This window comes from Paroedura picta, chromosome 6 (assembly GCF_049243985.1).
Source record: "Paroedura picta isolate Pp20150507F chromosome 6, Ppicta_v3.0, whole genome shotgun sequence".
NCBI lineage: Eukaryota > Metazoa > Chordata > Lepidosauria > Squamata > Gekkonidae > Paroedura > Paroedura picta.
The window spans coordinates 63,948,087-63,968,207 of record NC_135374.1 but is presented as its reverse complement, the minus strand read 5'-3'; the positions used below and the strand labels follow the sequence as shown (position 1 = coordinate 63,968,207).

Below are 20,121 nucleotides of genomic sequence, written 5' to 3'. Positions count from 1 at the left end.
ACCAGATACAATTGTATATCTTGAATAAAACTTTGTTGGTCTTAAAAGTGCCACTCGACTCTAAATTAGTTCAGTTGGTTAGATCAGACAGAATCATGCCATGGCACTGATAAAACTGTTCTGACCGAGCAGTGATATCAGGGCTCTCTCAGCCTCACCCACCTCACAGGGTGTCTGTTGTGGGGAGAGGAAAGGGAGGATGACTGTAAGCCGCTTTGAGCCTCCTTCAGGTAGAGAAAAGTGGCATATAAGAAGCAACTTCTTCTTCATCATGTTTTAATTAAGCATCTGAACGGTGGCCTGCACATTAAGTGTGCTCAGTTCAGTTACTTTAAACCAAGTCATGAAACCATGGTTTGAAGATGGTCAACTATGGTTTAAGTCAGCGGTCCCCAACCCCTGGTCCTTAGACCGATACCGGTCCATAGATCAGTCGGTACCAGGCCGCAGCTCCTCCTCCTCCCCGGTTGCTGACTCAGGGGCTGCCCTGCCACTCTGCTGCCGGCTCACCTTTGGTGCTCTCCAGTGGCTGTCATGGCTGGGACTCCCCCTCGGCGTGGCACTGCACAGCTGCTGCTGGCAGTGCCCCCCAGGGGGTGGCAGGAAGTCAGGGGCACCGGCGGGAAAGCAAGCGGAGCAGGGGCTTAGGTGACGGTGGCAACGTCCCTCAGCAAAGGACTACCCCCCTCCCCAGGCCTCAGTAAAATTGTCAAGCGGTGACTGGTCCCCGGTGATAAAAAGGTTGGGGACCACTGGTTTAAGTAATATACTAACTACAAACATCCTGGCTTAATCCTGTCTTGTTTCCCAGCACTGCCCTTACACAAGGCAGGAGCCCAGCTCAGTCTCTGTGGGGGGAAAGGTGATGAATCCAGGATCTGTCAAGGCAAACCATGGTTTGAATTAATGGTTATGAAGTGAATCCTCGTTTCACAAACTAATCATATTTAAAAACAAAGAGTTTTGTATTATCCTTGAACCAAGCCTAGTTGTGAGTAATAAGCAAAGTATGGTTTCAGATTCTGGTTTGCTATTCCTTAGGTAACCATAGTTAGTCGAACAGCCCACATTTGGATTATAGCTTGTTTAATTAATCCATCATTTTGCAAGACAACTGGACTGAGCCATAGTCTTATGTGGAGTGCTGCTTGAAAAGAGTACTGTGGAACAGGACTAGGATAGGTGAAGTCTTGCAGTAGTAATATCTACCCTGAATTCCCCCTCTCTCTCCTGCTTTAAGTATTTAAAGCTTGGACATGGCTTTAAATGTACCTTTCATTTTTGTTTGTTTTGCTCATTCTTTACATTTGGTTTTTACTTATTTAAATTGTAGTTGGATTTCTGTAAGTTGCTTTGGGTCAACACTAAATGAAATACACTAAATAAATAAATAAAGTTGGGTGACAATTCCTCTAGACTTAGAGTTGTAGTAAATCATTTACCAAACTACTCTTAGGCTCAAATTAAATTATATTGCAGATACAGAGTTGCTGCCACTCTGTCTTTGTTTTCTTTTCCTAACAAAGTCTAACAAGCAACAATGTGTAGCATCACAGCAGCATCTGCCTTGTCCCTCTACTTTTACCTCAGGCTGAGACTGGGGGTGAAAGTGGAGAACAGGGAGATACAGAGTGGCAACAGCTTCATCTGTTTTATAATATTTCAACTGATATTCCCAAAATCATGTTTCTGTATCTATACAGCCATTATACTGTTTTTAGGACTTTTCAGATTTGTCTGGCTTCCAAATAAAAATTGCCACTGCAGCTTGTGTGCATATGCATGCATGCGGTATATAAGGTGCCTTGATGATTTAATGTTGGGAAATCAGTAAAGATGAAGAAGACGAAAAGTTGGTTTTTATAACCCACTTTTCACTGCCCAATGGAGTCTCAAAGTGGCATATGATCACCTTCCCTTCCTCTCCCCACAACAGATATTCTGTGAGGTAGGTAAGGCTGAGAGAGCTCTGACAGGACTACTCTGTCAGAACAGCACTGTCAAGTGTTTATAATTATAGAAATTACAAAGGAAAAAGTTTGAAAAGGGGGTACAAAATATTTCATATGTAGGCACATTTTTAATGCTTTCATAAATATCTGAAAACTTGGTGCAAAAAAAGGGGGGGGGGACCCAGGCAACATGTTTCACAAATGAAGTAAGTATTGAAATGTTTATTCTCACAAGTATAGTGAATACACTGAGAAATTATCTCAATTTAAGATTCTTTAAACCACTGTAGTATAAGTATTAGAGCTACAGGGAGTATGCAGTCAGGTACTTCCAACCTGATAAAATGCCCAATATTTTGCGGAAAGGATTGGCAATATCCAATACATCTCCTGTTCCCCCAATACAATTCCTGATAAGAGCATGCCAATCATACTGGAATCAGGAATCCTACTGGGGAGGCTGGAATGCTGGGGAGAAGGAAGGGCTTGCCAGTGGTTGGTGAGGTATTAGTCCTTTCAATATTAAAGGACCATTGTTTTCAAAGGGAAGATCTAGCCTCCAAAGTTCACATTATACCCATAGGACATAATACCCCAAGAAACCAGTTTTCAGGCTCTTGGCAGCCAAGTCGTGTGGACCTCTGAAGAAGCATTCTGCCACTCTTTTCTAGTTGTCCTGTGAGGCAGGTTCAGCCGTTTCCAAGGCTGGCGGCACCTGAAAGGGGCCCTGGCGCTACTGGTGGGGCACAGCATGGATGTGAAGCAGAACCAGGCTCTAAATATCCTGAACACTGCATGTGGGGGTGGGTCCAGCAGGTGAGTCCAGGGCCAGTTCCACACATTTTCCATTATTTAAAGCAACTGGCAGCTGGCTAGCAGTAAATTTGCTCTTTACTCTTATCCCACAGAATGTGAAAGAGGGTGACTATCTGAATTACTATTTGCTTCAGCAGGGTCACACCCATGTCCTTCAGAGCCGCATTTTCATCATGCGTGCTATTCCCTGTTACAGTACAGCTCTCCCTGATGCCGAGTGTTCTAGAACACAGGCACAGAGTGATACTTCAGATCTTGGCATCAGTCACCAAAAAAAGGCTCTTTAAAAAGAGCGGTTTCAAGTGTATGAAGAGAAAGGATGATAATGGAAAAAATAGGAATTGATAAAATAATACCATCCAGAAAATCTCTTAGCTGGTTAATTACATTAGGTGAAAAGAAAGCTTTCACCAATCAAGCTTTAGTGAAGTTATTCTGTCCTTTTGCAAATGAATCTTTGCATGAAGAAAAAGAAAATCAGAAGTATCTTCGGAAGAACTGGAATCAGTTTATGTTGAAAATGAACTACTTCACCAATGCAATTTCATTCAGTTTGTTATTAAATGTCTTCTTTACTCCTAAGAACTCCATGGAAACCAAAGGGGGAAAATTATTTGTCAGCTGTGCAGTACCCTTCATGCCAAAGTCACCTTTATGGGTTATAATTCTGGACCCGTATCATTACACTTTCCCGTTATCTCTGGCTTTAAAAAGACCTCCTTTCTTGTGGAATTCACATAAATCAATATGGCAATCAATTTCATACAGGCAAGCTTCAGAAGCAGCTTATTCACTTCAGTATGGAACATAGTAAATGAAATTAAAACCAAATGTACGGCATGCAATGAAGTGGAACTTTGTTAATCATCTGCTAAAATGCCAGACAGGATATACAGGCTGGGTACAAGCTTGTACATCATAAAATTTCTGCTGGGGTTTCTTTTTAAAAATGCCTTTTCCACAGTAAGAGTTGGTATAATACAAGGTGATTGTTTAACCATGGATAAGAAAACAGAAGACGACTGCCTGAGCATGTAACCCTCCTCACCGACCTCAGTGCTAATTCCCCCAGCCCTTCCAGAATTAAATGAACTCAACTTCAGGCTCATTAGGATTCACAGGCTCATTCTCAAAGAAACAAAGACTTACACTTACCTGTAAGTACATAGTCATACTTATTGACATTGTTCAGCTTCAAACCTTCATACAGTTCATGAAGCTCATCCGAATTTAACACCTGCCCCTTCCAGTGGTCATAACCTGAAGGGGGATGGAAAGAGCACCAACAACAAAAATATGAACAGCCTTATCATTTAGAGTCAAACTATACATTATGTGGGACATCCATGATTGGATCTTCCGACATTTTAAATGGCTTTAAAATGGCTGTTAGACGGTTGAGTCCCAAATTGGACTGACACCATGATGTTGGCAGAAGAGGAAGTTAGCTCCCTCCCTCCATGCCAGTCATTCCTTGAAGCAGCTACCAGCAGCGCTTGGGGGGGGGGGGAGAGACAGGTAATTCTGCTGCTTCAGGACTCAATTTCATTTGCGTCTGCTCTGAAGCCTTTAAAAAAGCCAGAAAATCCAGACATGGATCTCATGTATAAAAAAGGTGATTGATTAACTATGGATAAGAAAACAGAAGAAGGGTTTTGCAGTAACAAATCATGTCAGACCAACCTTATCTCTTTTTTTGAGAAAGTGACTACCTTGCTGGATCAGGGGAATGCTTTGGACATAGTTTATCTGGATTTCAGTAAAGCTTTTGATAAGGTTCCACATGATATTCTTGTTGACAAGTTGGTAAAATGCAGTATGGATACTCATTCTGTCAGGTGGATCAATAACTGGTTGACAAATTGTACCCAGAGGGTACTTGTTAATGGTTCAGCATCTTCTTGGAAAAAAGTGACAAATGGAGTATCCCAAGGATCTGTCCTGGGGCCTGTGTTCTTCAACATATTTATAAATGATTTGGATGAGGGATTAGAGGGGATACTTATTAAATTTGCAGACGATACTAAACTGGGAGGGGTAGCAAACATAACTGAAGACAGCAACAGAATACAGGATGATCTTGATAGGCTCGAGAAGTGGGCTAAACTGAATAAAATGAAGTTCAAGGAGGTAGGTGTTGAGATTCGACTTACTGTCAGGAACTGACAGTCTAGCAACAAGACTTCTGATTAAAAGAAAGCTTTATTGCATAGCAGTTCAGAATCCTAGACGTTTCAAAGTCGAATCTGATAAATAGTTGAAATGCATCCCTATTTACACACACAATCTCCTGCCCAAACCCAGCCGAGTTCCCAGAGGCCTGAACCCCCCTCCTGCAGGTGCCAATTGGGCGGTGAGCCCGTCTTCAACCTTGAGACCTTCACAGTTTCTACTTGCAGAGATAATACAGTCTGCCAGAAATGTAACAGTCACTACACAAGCATCTCAGGGTTACATGTTTAAGAAAATACTAGACATACAGATACAAGATGGAGTTACTCAGGTCAAGCACAAATCATGGCAGGAATCAAGAGATTTTGACAGGGACAAGTGTAAAGTTCTGCATTTAGGTAGGAAAAACCAAACACATCAATATAGGATGGGGGAGACTTGTCTTGGCAGCAGCATGTGTGAAAAGGATCTAGGATTCTTAGCAGACCATACATTGAACATGAGTCAGCAGTGTGACTCAGTGGCTAAAAAGGCAAATGGGATTTGGGGCTGTATCAAACAGAGTATCGTGTCCTGATCACAAGAGGTGATGGTACCATTTTACTTTGCTCTGGTTCGGCCTCACTTGGAGTACTGTATTCAGTTTTGGGCACCCCAGTTGAAGAGGGATGTAGACAAACTGGAGCGTGTCCAGAGGAGGGCAACAGAGATGGTGAGGGGTTTGGAGACCAAAACGTATGAAGAAACGTTGGGGGAGCTTGGTCTGTTTAGCCTGGAGAGGAGACGACTGAGGGGATTTGGTAACCATCTTCAAGTATTTAAAAGGCTGCCATATTGAGGATGGAGCAGAGTTGTTCTCTCTTGTCTAGGAGGGACGAACCAGAATCAATGGGATGAAATTAATTCAAAAGAAATTCCGTCTAAACATCCGGAAGAAGTTCCTGACAGTCAGAGCGGTTTCTCAGTGGAACAGGCTTCCTTGGAAGGTGGTGGGTTCTCCATCTTTGAAAATTTTTAAACAGAGGCAGGATAGCCATCTGATGGAGGCTGATTCTGTGAAAGCTTAAGGGGGTGGCAGTTTACAGTGGATGAGCGATAGGGTTGGGAGTTCCTGCATAATGCAGGGATTGGACTAGATGACCCATGAGGCCCCTTCCATGATTCTTTGATTCTATGTAGTTTGATTTCAAGAAAAACATTACAATAATCAGTGAGCAAAACATATGACATTAGGAAGCAGCAGCAGCCAGAAATCATTTGTATGTACAGAGAGCGTGATGATATGGCTCAGAAGCACACACAAGTTTTGAGACCCTACTTTTGAAGGAAAAGAATCAGGGGATTCTGCATGTAGCAAAGAATAAGAGAGAAGGCATTTTGCTGAAAGCCAGAGTTACTAGATTGATGTAAGCCTTTTTTATACATGAGATCCATGTCTGGATTTTCTGGCTTTTTTAAAGGCTTCAGAGCAGACGCAAATGAAATTGAGTCCTGAAGCTGCAGAATTACAAGATTTAAATGACAAGACATTTAATCCTGGAATTACTTCAGTTACACCAATGTGGTGTAATTATTAAAGGGTTGGGTAGGTGGGTGAGGGCAGACACCTGGGTTTAGATCCCTCCTTTCTATGAAACTGGGTAAGATTGGACCAATCGCTCTCAATCACAGGGCTGTTGTGATTATAAAACATAGGAGAAGAGAACCATGTCATTCTAAGCTCCTTGAAGGAAGCACAAGTTAACATTCAGGAAATATTGGGAAAGTGTTCACATTGTTTGAGATTTATTGGCCCTGGAACAAAATGTTTATGTGACTATTGCAGTTCATATCTGTGAGGCACAGCAGTGTTTCAGAGTTAAATTAATGGTGACTGTTTGCCAAATGGCAACTTTAGGAATATGTAATCTCTTGGTCAGTCCAATTGCATGTATTGTTCAGCCAAGTGGTGACAAAAATAATACCATTTCTGCATCTGATCAATAATCTGAAGAGACAAGGCTTTAGGGTTGCCAACTCTGGGTTGGGAAATTCCTGGAGATTTGGGGGAGCCTGGGGACCTCAGTGGTGTGTAATGCCATAAAGACCACCTTTCAAAACATCCAGTTTCTCCAGGAGCCTGGAGATCAGTTGTAATTCTAGCTCTCCAGACCCTTCCTGGTGGTTGGTACCTTAAGAGAATTGGTAGAATTCTCCAGATAGTTTGGTAGGGTATAGCAATAAAGATGGCAGCATTACCAAGTGCACTGTGGCAAGTTACTGCTTGGGCAATGGTGCTCTCTGTTAATTCCTATATTTGGGCTTGTTCTGAAAGATCCCTGAGTAAGTGGGTTGTAGGATTGAAAGAGGCAGTGCAAAGGCAGTTTTGAGCTCCTGGCATATATAGTTTCTGCATTGTAGCAGGGATTGGCTCGATGTAAATAAAGAAAAGAACATACCAGTTGCAGAAGGTCACACTACCAGGTTCAGAATTACTTAAGCTCACCCAACTTCTCTGCATATGCCATAAAAAGAAGTTTGTGTACAAGTGAGCTTGTGTTATTTATTTACATTATTTTTAAAAATATAAAACACTTTTTGCTGCGCTTCTACACCACTTAGGATCCTCAAGGCTTGCAAGGATGTACAGAGCAAGTTTAGGTTGCCCAAAGCTTCAAGTGTATTATTTCAATAATTCTTACATTGTACGTATTTTCTCTGTTAAACTGGTGTGAGGCACAAAGGGATTAGAGTTTGCCAAAGTCCACCTAGTTAACTTGTGGCCAAGACTGAGTCTGGGATTTCCTAAATTTGTCACCCACCTACCCAACCCTTTAATAATTACACCACATTGGTGTAACTGAAGTAATTCCAGGATTAAATGTCTTGTCATTTAAATCTTGTAATGTGTTCATGACATGAAAATTTCAAAAGTCTAAACTGTAACAAGAGATAATCAAAATATATATATTTTCTCATAAACCCACAACCACCCTTAGAGCCACTGCTTGCTGGATGATGCTACTCTGGTAGTTGAACAAGCTAGAATCCAATTAATATAATACTTTCAGACTCAATACTGTATTTTCCAGTGTAGACAAAGCAACATTAACAACCTCATTTCTTATTTGGTAATAGCAAGTATGGTCCCCTTTTCTTTTAAATCTGCCTTCCTTCCTTGATGGCTTTCTTTTCTATTGACTTTTTCTCTCCTGTCTGCATACTTCTTAAAATATGGCCCAAGACAGCATCTGTATATAAACATGGCCCCCTCTTGGGGTCAATAGGTGCATGTGTAAAGGCCACAAATGCATTGGGCTTTTTAGTTATCATGGCAACACATTCCGTAAGTATATTTGAATTTTGACATCTGATAGTATAACAGTTTGAACATGCATGCAATTGGTGCCAAGAATGCTAAAACACAGAGTACTTTGGAAGGGAAAATAAACCGGCACAGAGCATTCAAGGGCACGGTATCCCTGAATAAATAGCAGGAGGCACTGGCCAAGCATTAAGTGGGTCAACACACGAACCTTTTTTCATGGGGAAACAAAGATTCAAATATCCCAGCACATTTCAGAGAAGTTTAGCCCATGAATGTTAAGTTCTCTTCAATGCTCAGACTTTTGACTAGCTGAGTTTGGCTTAACTAGCAATCTTTTTTCAAAGCAAACTCTATAACAACAAAGTCCAAAAAGAAATTAATTTTAACTCTCTGGACTAATTTCCATGGCTTTGTGAACACAGGATGCTGAGAGCAAAACGTAAACTTGGTCAAAATTACCATGGATGTATACCGAGAACTACCAAACAGAGAGAAAACTGTATTCTCTGAATAGCACAAACTGGGTAATTCCTTTTGCTTGAAAGGAAATAAAAATTTCCTAACCCTAGGAAGATTTTCACATTACCATTCTAAACCAGATATTATTAGTTTTTGGCCCAATTTCGAGTAAAGTGATACAGGGATGGGGTTTCATAGAGCAAGTTTTCTCTTGTTAACGAGCCATGTCTGAAGTACTATGGTCATTTCAAACAGTGCTGCTTTTTCCCCTGCCCCTTTTTGCTGCACAATCTTCCTTGGAGAGGTCTGAAGTCAAAGCATCTCACAGCATCTCAATTTCCTTCCAAAGCAGCTCAACCACACTTTGCTAGTCTAATGCAAATGGGTTTGTATGAATAGGTAAAGAACTTCCACTAGCAGGCAATTACTAAAAAGAGTCTGTCTGAAATGATAGAAAATCATAGAAAAAATCTACTAGCAACCAGTTACTAAAACAAAGTTAGTTTGAAAATAGCCTAGGTTTTAACCCTGTTCACTCAAAGGCAGAGTTGATTCTTTTCTCATGTTGTTAACATTTTAGACTAGAAAATATGATTGTCTTTTGCATATGGGTTTTCATGTCTTGCTTAAATCTTCTATTCATTGCAAATTATTCAACAGCACAAATGAGAAACAGGAAGAGGGAAGACTGATAGGAAGGGGTGGTCAGAAAAAAGTATACGGACAGACAAGCAGCATCCAGAGCATCTACTCTTAGTTCATTGTTGTGGAGAAAGGAGTTTTAATTTGGAGGTCTCAGTTGTACAAAACCTTCAATTAGTTTTTTTTTAGTATTTCTTTCTCCTAACAGAGGATAGGCAGGATGGGCGAGGGGGGGGGGAGTCAAGTGTTTTGAAGTCTCACCCATCAACTTTAGAAACTGCTCATGGACTTCCTGGCCAGAGACAATAAAATGATGAGGTCATACCTCTAGCTAAAAGTTGACACCCAGAGAAATACAAGAGACTTGAGAGGGGTGAAGAGAGGCTAGAATGCATCTTCTCAGAGACTTCAGAAAATAATTCTTTGTCTCATAGGGGGTGGGGCAAACAGAGATAATAAAATTCCTTGGCTGGAAGGATGCGGGGGAGGGGGGCACTGATTCACCCAGGGAAGGAGCTCTCACACCTGAGCTCTGGCTGAAGCCCACTACTGCCATATGGAAAAGACAAAGGACTAGCTCTCTGAACAATGACAAGATAATGGGATCTTTTAGAACACTAACTTCTAAGCTTAAAATGCCTTAGAACATCACCAACTAGGACACGTGCAGAGTGAGGGGCAAAGGATTTGTGTATGTGGACATTTTAATTTAAATAAATTTAATTTAAATAAACTGTTGTTTTCATTGCTGGCAGTTGCTCTTCGTCCCACATAGGCCTCTGCTGTTCAAGCATGCTATTTAAAAAGTACATTAGGAGAATGGAGATGGTTAGTTGTTAAAGCACTGATTCCCCAGAAGTACACAAGTGCCGTAAGCTATGCCTATGGTAACCATTCACTGGACAGCAGGAGATGGCAGGCACTAGGTGGTGCCTTAGAATGGCCACACAGGAAGGAAAGCTGGCAACACAGGCTCTCCCAGTAAGTAACCCCTAAAATAGCAGATTGGTGACAATGATGCCAAAAGACAGAGAAAAAACCCCTCCACGGGTCAGGCAGGCTGGGAAGCCAGGGACTTGCCAGGCAGAGGCTCGGATGGCTGCTGATGGCTAGATATTTTGGAGGGCCAGATGGAGCAAGTCTGTTCTGCCACAAATGGCGAAAGGAAAGGAAAGGGAAGGGAAGGGAAGGAAAGGAAAGGAAAGGAAAGGAAAGGAAAGGAAAGGAAAGGAAAGGGAAGGGAAGGGAAGGGAAGGGAAGGGAAGGGAAGGGAAGGGAAGGGAAGGGAAGGGAAGGGAAGGGAAGGGAAGGGAAGGGAAGGGAAGGGAAGGGAAGGGAAGGGAAGGAAATCAGCAGTGATAAATTCAAAAAGCTCTTCAGATCCTGGATCAGTCTTATTTCCTAACTAGGGGCAAAGCCCGTTGTCTTCAAGAATACAACGGGCGCTAGAGCTTGGCAGTGGGAAGAGGAAGGGGAGGAGTTGTTCAGTCTGTAAGGGCATGGGGTTGAATGTGTGTGTTGTGTGGGAGGTTGTGGTGGCATGGTGGCAAATGAGGGTATGGGTGTGGAGATATGGGTGTCAAGACCCTGTGGTGTGGAATGTTCGTTGAGTGTGGGAGAGGACCGACCTTTGGGAATTTTGACATAGTGGTTACAGATGAGCTTTCCAGAGCCATGTACTCAGATATGTGAAGGGAAAATCAGACTGGAGACTCTTCTTAGGGGAAGATTACATGGCAACCAATTCCCCCCAGTTCTGCGTCATTTCCCTTCTTGTGTGAATTAGGCCACATTCACCGAAATGCCCCTCTGCCCTAATACACATGGGGTAGTCACAGTACACAGGTGCCCACCCTGTTCCTTCTGTCTCCCATGTTTTCACTGTTGGTAAAATGTTATGTGCTCACATGCTTCTTTCATGGTTGCTCCTTAGAAGAACGGATTTTTGTACCCTATTGCTTACTACCCAAAGGAGTCTCAAAGCAGTTTACAAACACCTTTTCCATTTGTCTTTCCACAATAGTCAACCTGTGAGGTATGTGGGGTTGTGAGAGATCTGAGAGAACTGGGAATGGGCGCAGTGACCCAGGCCTCAGGTGTCTCAAAGTATTTTCCAATTGTCTTCCCTTTCTCTCCCCATAGCAGACTCCACATGAGGGAGGTGGGGTAGCGAGCCTCACAGGGAAGCTGGCAACCCTAAGAGGAAGACTCTCTGTGCACATTAGTCTTGACCTTAGTAAGGTTTTTTATAATGTTTTTTTTTTTGCCAGGCCAAGGTGATTTGCTAGTCATTTCAGTTACCATTTGTCTCCAGACATTTACTTGTTCTCTATTTACAGTTTCAGGCTGTAAATATTTATTTAGATCTTCCTGCACTTTCCAGACTCACAAGACTGATGCTGGTCTGCCTGTCTGCGCCCCAGAATACAAACAGTTGCTGGTAAGGGCTGGCCATAACCCATAGGCCAGGAGGGACACTCCTGCACCACTCCCTCCCAACTGCAGGCAAAAATGGCTCCTTTGAAGGCTGGACTCTGAGGCATTGTATGATTTTGAAGTCCCACCTCCAAACCTCCAGGAATATTTCCAACCCAGGGGTAGCCAACCTACAGCTGTGGCCTGGAGAGCTCCTGGAATTACAGCTCACCTGCAGAGTATAAAGATCAGCTCCCCAGGCAGAAAGGGCTACTTTGGACAGGGTTGTGATAGAGAAGAAACATTTAAGGCTTTCCCACACAGGTTGTTGTTGAATTGAAGGACTTGAGGCCTACTGCACAGGGTTGTTGTACAGATGAAACAGGAGACAAAAAAGCCAGTTTCCTCTGCAGAATAACGCTGTGCAGTGGCCTCAAATCTGCAGAGTTGCAAAGAAGAAAGACACATGGCTTGGCTGTGTTTAACCTCTGGACAGAGAAGTATTTTAAGTGAGAAGGGGCTTTTCTGTGGCCTCCCTGTCAGGCAACTGTTTGGCAGAAGGGGAAAGTCCCCCCCTCAAAAGGAATGCCCTCAGGCTCCCCTGCGTTGCTCTTGGGGCCTGTCAGAGGTTCCTTCGCAGCAGGCCTGAAGGGGGGGAGCACTCTGCAGTCTCCTGCCAGCTCTGTCAGGGTTCTGAAGCAATTTGCAGTTGGACACGACAGTTAGGACAGCCTTGGGACAAAAAGGGCTTGCACAGCCTCTGTTCTCATCCCCCTTAGCAGCCCTGCTGACCTCCTCTCCCTGCGGTAGTCAGGAGTAGACTGGCAGCCAGACTGGGCTGGGTGAATGGAATTTTGGTCTGTCCTGGTGAGGGGCCAATAGGAAGGCGCTTTGCGCGCTTCCTCATTGGCTGCTTGGCCCTGGATGGACACTCGGAGAGCTTCGCGGCTCCTGAGTTCTTATCCTGGACAGGGCCCACCATAACTCCTCCCCAGGTGGCCTTACACTTTTATTTAACCGCAGGAGCGGTTAAAGATGTGAAACTGAATAAAAATATGCTTTAAAAACACACAAACTGGCTTTGTTCTGCAGTACTTTCAAGTGTAGGAAGAAAACTGACAAAATATATAATATACATGTTTTATGCACAAAACTTTCAGATCAGGCATGAAGACTATAGGGCTCTGCCCCAATCCCCTCACATGAAGCCCCAACAACAACATGTATATTCTTATACTTTAGAGAGCGTGACAAACTGCAACTGTCCCCCCCCCCCCATTCCTCTCTTTCAAGAAAAGAGCATCTACGTAGGCCGTATGACAGCTCCTTTTATCCTGTGCATGAAGCATAATGTCGTATGGAGGTGAGTCACTCACTCTAATCACAAAGTAAATACTCTTTACCAGGCAACAACGGAGTTCCTTGGGGGCTTCAGCTTAGAATGCTCCCTGTATTTCAGGATGATTAAAAGAAACATTTTCCCCATCTCAGCTTCATAAATGACATAGCAACATTCTTCTTTTCATGAGTTTAAGAACAAAAATACTTGCTAGCGTGATTCAGAAAAAAAATGGTTGTTAGTCAGAAGGTGATTTAACAGGTGGTCAGGGAAGGAGGTGGTCAATGCCAAGTTTAAAAGTAAAACAAAGAAAAAGAGTAAGAATTAACTAATTTCTTCAAAAATTGTGTGAACTCCATGCATTCTTTCCTTTGCCAGCTACTTTGCCAGTTTGGTGTAGTGGTTAGGAGTGCGGACTTCTAATCTGGCATGCCGGGTTCGATTCTGCGCTCCCCCACATGCAACCAGCTGGGTGACCTTGGGCTCGCCACGGCACTGATCAAGCTGTTCTGACCGGGCAGTGATATCAGGGCTCTCTCAGCCTCACCCACCCCACAGGGTGTCTGTTGTGGGGAGAGGAATGGGAAGGCGACTGTAAGCTGCTTTGAGCCTCCTTCGGGTAGGGAAAAGCGGCATATAAGAACCAACTCTTCTTCTTCTTCTACTTATAGTTAAAAGAGAAAGAATGGCCTGCTCTGGCATGAGAATCATTGAGTGACCCTGGGTAAGCTAACCTGTTTGACAGCATTGCTGTGAGGATAAAACAGGATTATTTTATAAATTCTGCTTTATTGAAGGAGCAGGATACAAATATTATAAAGACACAAACAGGCACCTGGATACCAAGTTCATCATAAGTAGACATGAGGGGGTAGAGGAAAGGGCTGTTTTTTGAGCAAACTCCTTTATTTGTGTGTGTGTGTGGTTGTTTAATGTTATTAAAAATTCAGCTCTCAATAAATCTTTGATTACGTAAATTTATTTACTAAAGTTATTTAATTCTCCTTTTCCAATTAAAGTGGCTAAATCTATGTTTGTCCCATTCCAAATCCTTAATACCTGCCAGACCTGTTCTTGATGGTTAAGAATCTGCTGTATGGGAAGATTTAGGGACTCTGGAAGCCCAGGATGGGGTGGATAAGTAAGGAATGGTGCAATCAAGTGCTGGGTTTGAATAAAGAAGACACAGGTAAAAGGGTGAGGTGGTTTGATGGGTAACTGGGCCTAACATATTTGGCATTTCCTTTGCTTTCATCTTGTGGTCAGAATTTAGGGATGGCTATGACAGTCTAACTGAATTTCTACTTGACATCTGCAAAGGTTAAGGAACAGGTTCAAGTTGCATAGTAGAAATCCTAAAAAAACCAACGACGACCCCTGCTGTAATATTTTGTACACAAAGGGCAGTTCTTGGAGCAATGCTGCCAATGAACATGCAGATGAGTTCATACCGCAATGTTCTTTATCCACCCTAGCCCTTGAGAGTGGTGGTTTGATGAATCCAGGCTGCATTGAGATTAAAGCATACCATATATAAAGCTGAACTTGAATTGCTGCAAACCCTTTACAATGTCCTAGGAAATTGATTTACATTTATCTTTAACCACTCCTGTGGAGCTGATTAAATAAAGCAGTAAGGGCCGCAAGGGCGGGCCCTGTCCGGGATGAGAAAGGGTGCCGATTGGCCCCTTCTCCTGGACTGACAACCGGAGGGCCCTCCGATTGGTCAGTCCGCCGGGCAAGGGACCAATTGTGGCTCACAATAGGTCCCTTGCCGCCTCCCGATCCGCCCCCCCTCCACAGTCACCCATATGCGGCCGACCGCCGCCATTTCCAACCTCGCTCCGCACAGGCCAGGTCGCCGTCTGGCTGTGCGCCCCACAGGACCTGATGGCGGTAGCGCTTGGCCCAGCAGCCACTAACAGGATGCCACACTGCCGCACCGCACGCCTGGCGCCAGCAGCCGCCACCGTCACACGCGAGCGGTGCCTGTGCCACCCAGGACGAGGAGAGCTCGCCCGCCAGCCCACGAGGCCATGGCTGCCTGCCAGAGACAGCTGCGCGGACGGCCGCGGCGGCAGCCGCCAGCACCAGACACGGCAGCGCCGGCAACGGTGGTGGCAGCGCGGCCCCTGAACAGCAACGTCGGCCACCGGTCCATGCCGCCAGGACCCTTCCGGACCCTGCGGGAGCGGCGGCACCACCCCCGCCACTGGTGCCGGCCGCTGAAGACTGATGCTGCTTTCCAAAGTAGGTGAGGTCCGGGGGGGGAGGGCTGCAGGCGGCGGATCGCGTCCCGGCCCACGGCTGGCCTCGGGTGTGGGTCCAGCGGTCGGGAAGCTGGAGAGGCACCCCGCCGCAATCACGAAGTCCGCTAGCGCCTGCTGTATTCATAGTACAGTGGGCTTAGTTTCTAGTTATTCTATAATTTATCATATTAAAAAAACATTATATTTAAAAGAATATTATTTTGACTATAAACAAAATGATAAAGTCTGCTCTGAAGTTATAAGTAAGTCAAAAATCTTAATTAGAATCAATCTATGATTTTCAGGTTTCAAAGACAAATCTCCTTGAACTGGTATCTTCAGGGTGATCTGCAGACTAATCGGCTTTTGCAAGAAATCACAAGAATGCAAATGAGCTGTGGTCCCTATTTATCATCATCATCATCATCATCATTTCTAGGTTGCCCTTCTGTAGCAATAGTCTTGAGGCAGCTAACAACAGTTAAAAGTTCATCCAAAAATAAAATCAAGTACGTTTAAAACAATCAATGAAAACAAACAAATAAAAACACGCTCTTTCACTAAAATCTGGGGACAGATTGTTCACAATTTCAACCCAGGCCTAGATGGAGAAGAGAAGTGGTTGCAGGGTGTCATTTAGATGTTAGTTTTCAGACTTTGCTTATACAACCAGATAGCACTTTTTAGTAGTATTGCAATCCTGACCTTGTATACAATGTCTCCAGCCAAATTCATGTAGCCTTAAAATCAGCAGTTTGGTACACACTCTTAGATCTAAGGTTTCAAAACTTGGATTTAACTTGTGGATGTCAAGACATGAAAATGTCTAATTGTTTAGCACTTATTTCGAAACAGATCCATGAACAGAGAAATGGTTCTTCATCTAAAAACTGACAACACTGTGAACTGATTTCAATATTTTGCTCATAAGCCATCCCCTTAATGCTCTGTTTGTGAATTTACAAGGATCTTTGTTGCCCGTTGAGGGAGACAAAATGCTGGACTGGTTGGTGTGACAGATCTTAGCTTGATCCAGAACAAGGACTGAACCAGCAAGGCAGTCCTTATAAAATCATGTGCGTGAGTTAATTCCACCCAATAGCTATAAAAGAAAGAATAAGTGCTGAACCCCATATGATGCTAGGGATGCAATCAGATTCCTAGACACGTAATTGGGTACAGTATGGATTTACAGATTGGCAGTAGGTGCGTTTTCTTTCTGCAACTAAATGCTTGGACCCCTGAGGAAAAGGGGGTTAATTCTAGTCTGGAAACCATTATCTTGATTATTTTTTTTTAGTGTTCCCCTGGGCTATGCATTTCTTTACCATCCCAGTGCTTAAAATGGTTGGGGATGTAACTCTTTCCTTTGCACTGTGGCCTTGATTAATATCACGTGTGCTGCTGGCTTCTGCAGTTAAACCACATGTCTGAATATCTAATTGTACATCTCCTGCGCATCGAATAGAGTTTAAGCCATGTCTAGTAATGAATGCATTTATTTCAATATAATACAAATAAATTCATACCTGTGTGATTTGAAAATTGCACAGAGTTCACAGAATCAATTTCAAACCCCAAAACCTGAAACATAAAAAGAAAGATGACTATCAAAAGTTTCCCTTGATATTTGGGGAAAGAACATGGTCTGAAGTGCATCTAGTACCTTAGCGTACAGTAAAAGTTGGGTAATTAAGCAGAATCACAACTTTAAAAAACACAGTTCTACTGAAGGAGAAGGAAAGATGACAAAATAATAAAATATTAAATAGAAAACATGCAATAAAATAGTACTAACTTCAGCAAAAATAATTTCTTGTTCTCCTAAAGAATATGATTACACTGTGGATATAATTTAAGACTAAGAATGTGAGTGCACAATTCTCTGGTCCACTTTCTAGAATAGTACAAAAGAATGCTGTTCAAATCCAAAGCTGATTTCCAATATTAAAATTTTGCAAGAAAAAAAAGGGAGGAATGCAATAAACAACATTCCTTTGCATAATCAAGCCGCCAAATCCTACAAGTTGATAGCAGGAAAAGATCTGTCCATGAAAACAGCTGAGGAAAGGGAGTTATGAGAGTGTAGCAAAGATAGCATATATGCATTTTAACAGGACTTTTAACAAACAGAGATAGCAGTAAATGGATTATATCTGAAGTTTGAGCCATACCACATTTTCATCCACTGCTAAAGAAAGTCTATGCAATGACAGAAAAATCCGACATTTAATATATTTGCTCTCAAATCCTCCCTGGCAGAAATAAAATAATCTCTCAAAAGAAAAGCTACTATATACAGAACAGTGAGTCACTGGGAGACAATTGTAATGATGCAGAAATAATTGTGTATGATCCATTTTCAGGCAATTTGCTGGCAGGTTAATTGAAGCTTTTGCTGCACTGGAGTGGGAGGGGATTGTTTCTTCCTTTGGCACGACAGGGTAATCCCTTCATGTAAAACGAAGCCATGTAACCAGGATGTGCCACAAGTAAGACTCCTGCCCATGTTCCCACTCATAAAACATTAGCAGACTGTTCCACAGCTTGTGGAGAATATATAATAGAGGACCCTGCTACAACGAATGATACAAGTGGCATCTTCTCTGGGTCAAGCTAAATGCTACACCATCCATAGGTCCAACCTTCTCCCCTGCCAGCTGTACTGGCATATGAAAAAGTGGGCTGAAACAGGATCAGGCCCTTGGGGCATTTTTTAAATGGCCACATTCTTCGCTAAAACACTGTTGGCATGACTCATGGATGCTGTTTGGGCTTCAAGTTCATACTTTCCCAACTTTAGTTCTACAAGCTTTAAGATAAGACTTCACATTACCGTTCTGACATCTGTGTGGATATGGTCAGCACAAAGATCCATATTTGTAACTAAATAACTATGTTAAGTTGGTGATATTCTTTTTTGTTTTGCTTCCTAATTATCTGTTCCACTTAATATTTCTGGAAAGGCCTTGGAGGAGGAGTGTGTCTCATGTCTTAAGTGCCACTCAGAGCTTCACACCCACAAAGGGAATCCGTCCCGCTCCTCCTTCAACCAGCTTGCCTCTCTGTCCAGCGGCCAGCCAATCACCTTCCATCTCCCACCCCTGACCACCCCCTCCTCCTTCCACTTCCCTCCAAGGCTTGGAGGCTGCAGATTCCTGCCACATGAGAGCTGCCCCTGCCAGTAAGTTCCCTAACAGCTGCCTGCAGAAGAGGAGGCCATCTGCAGAGTTCTTCCATTCCCACCCAGTCTAGCACCTGTTGTGTTCCTCAATGCAATAGGCTTGGCCCATAGTACATATTTTCAGAAAGGAAAAAACAAACCAGCAAACCAAAGGAGAACACTGCAGACAATATGGTCATAAAGCTGGAAGACATTGGAGAACCAGTATGGTATGGTAGTTAGGCTTATCAAACCAGAACGAGAGAAGTATGGGTTCAGTATTGTCTTCGTTCTGAGTAAATGGTTCCTCTCCCCCAGACTATTTTTTCAACTTTTGTGACAGATAAAATAGATATTTGGGGGACTACTGAAAAAGTTTCCTATGAAATATTTTCCCTACTGGAATGAGTGAAATGCCTTCTAAGAAAAAGGTTGAGTCACTATGATGATATTTATGCAATGCAATCTACAGCTTTAGTAATGATAATCCTCTTGCATGTTTTAGGGGAATATTTTGAAAGATGTTAATACTTTAATTATTTATTAATTTTGTCAGCAATTATTATTATTATTATTATTATTATTATTATTATTATTATTATTATTATTATTATTATTATTATTATTATTATTATTATTATTATTATTATATTTATTCCCCGCCACTCCCTTGCAGCTCGTGGCGGGTTACAACATCCTAAAATCCCCATTAAAACTCCATTAAAACAATAATTACATTCCCAGCATTACTAACATGGCAAGATCGGCAAGTCAACTTCCCCCCCTCCCACTACTGGCGGGTGGAGAGGGGATCCTGATGGTGATTATTTTAGACCCTGATGGTGTTTACTTCAGTCCTAATCCCAAATCCCAGGGATTTGGGATTCAGATGTTATAACATGAATTGTGAAATATACTGTGGGAAAGTTTGTGCTTTCAATATGAGGTTTAACTTAATGTTCAAATATGCTGATGGTTCTATTTTGATTGTATGGGGCAACTTCTGTATAGATTAACACATATCCCTTATTACAAATTAAAAGACACGAACAGAAAAATAGTTCTGTATATCCCCAATTCAGTGGAATATCCTGTTTCATGGACTGAATCCATGTATGACTTGCCAACTAAATGATTCTCTATCTCCTTCCTCAGTGGTCTGATTTACATCAGCTATATAGAATTCATAAAGTGCTTCATCAATGCACCTGTTCTCAATGGGGGATATTTATATACATAATAGTGACCAAGTATAGCCTTGGGGAAAGAAACAAAAAAAGATGGATTATACAGAATGACTCCTGTCCAGAGAAAGTTGATTCCATTTAAGTGACATTGAAATCAATGGGACAAATCAATCTCAAATCCTGCCAGCGTCATGAATTTCAATAGGGTTTCAATACAGGTTATGGCCAAAGGGTTAAAGCTTTCTCATGTGTGTGTGTTTCTTTAAAAAAAAACATTAAATATTTAGAACTGTCCATTTTAATTTCTAAAAGATCACTGTGTTACTGACTTTGAGTATAACTTTTTTGCTTGTGACCTCCAATTGTGAGCAATTAAAATACTGCACATCAGCTAAAAGCCTGAGTGGAATGACCAAATAA

At 42.6% G+C, this 20,121-nt stretch overlaps 1 protein-coding gene across 2 annotated transcripts in view; it reads right to left on the bottom strand.

Moving 5' to 3' along the window:
- PDXK (pyridoxal kinase) overlaps positions 1-20,121 on the bottom strand; it is a 61,646-nt gene that overhangs the window by 26,008 nt on the left and 15,517 nt on the right. For both annotated transcript variants that reach the window (XM_077342831.1, XM_077342832.1), the window contains exons 2-3: positions 16,881-16,935; positions 3,924-4,028 (exon numbers count right to left, since the gene is read on the bottom strand). In XM_077342831.1, coding sequence (XP_077198946.1) covers positions 3,924-4,028; positions 16,881-16,935 — 160 coding nt within the window. The remainder of the gene's footprint in view (positions 1-3,923; positions 4,029-16,880; positions 16,936-20,121) is intronic.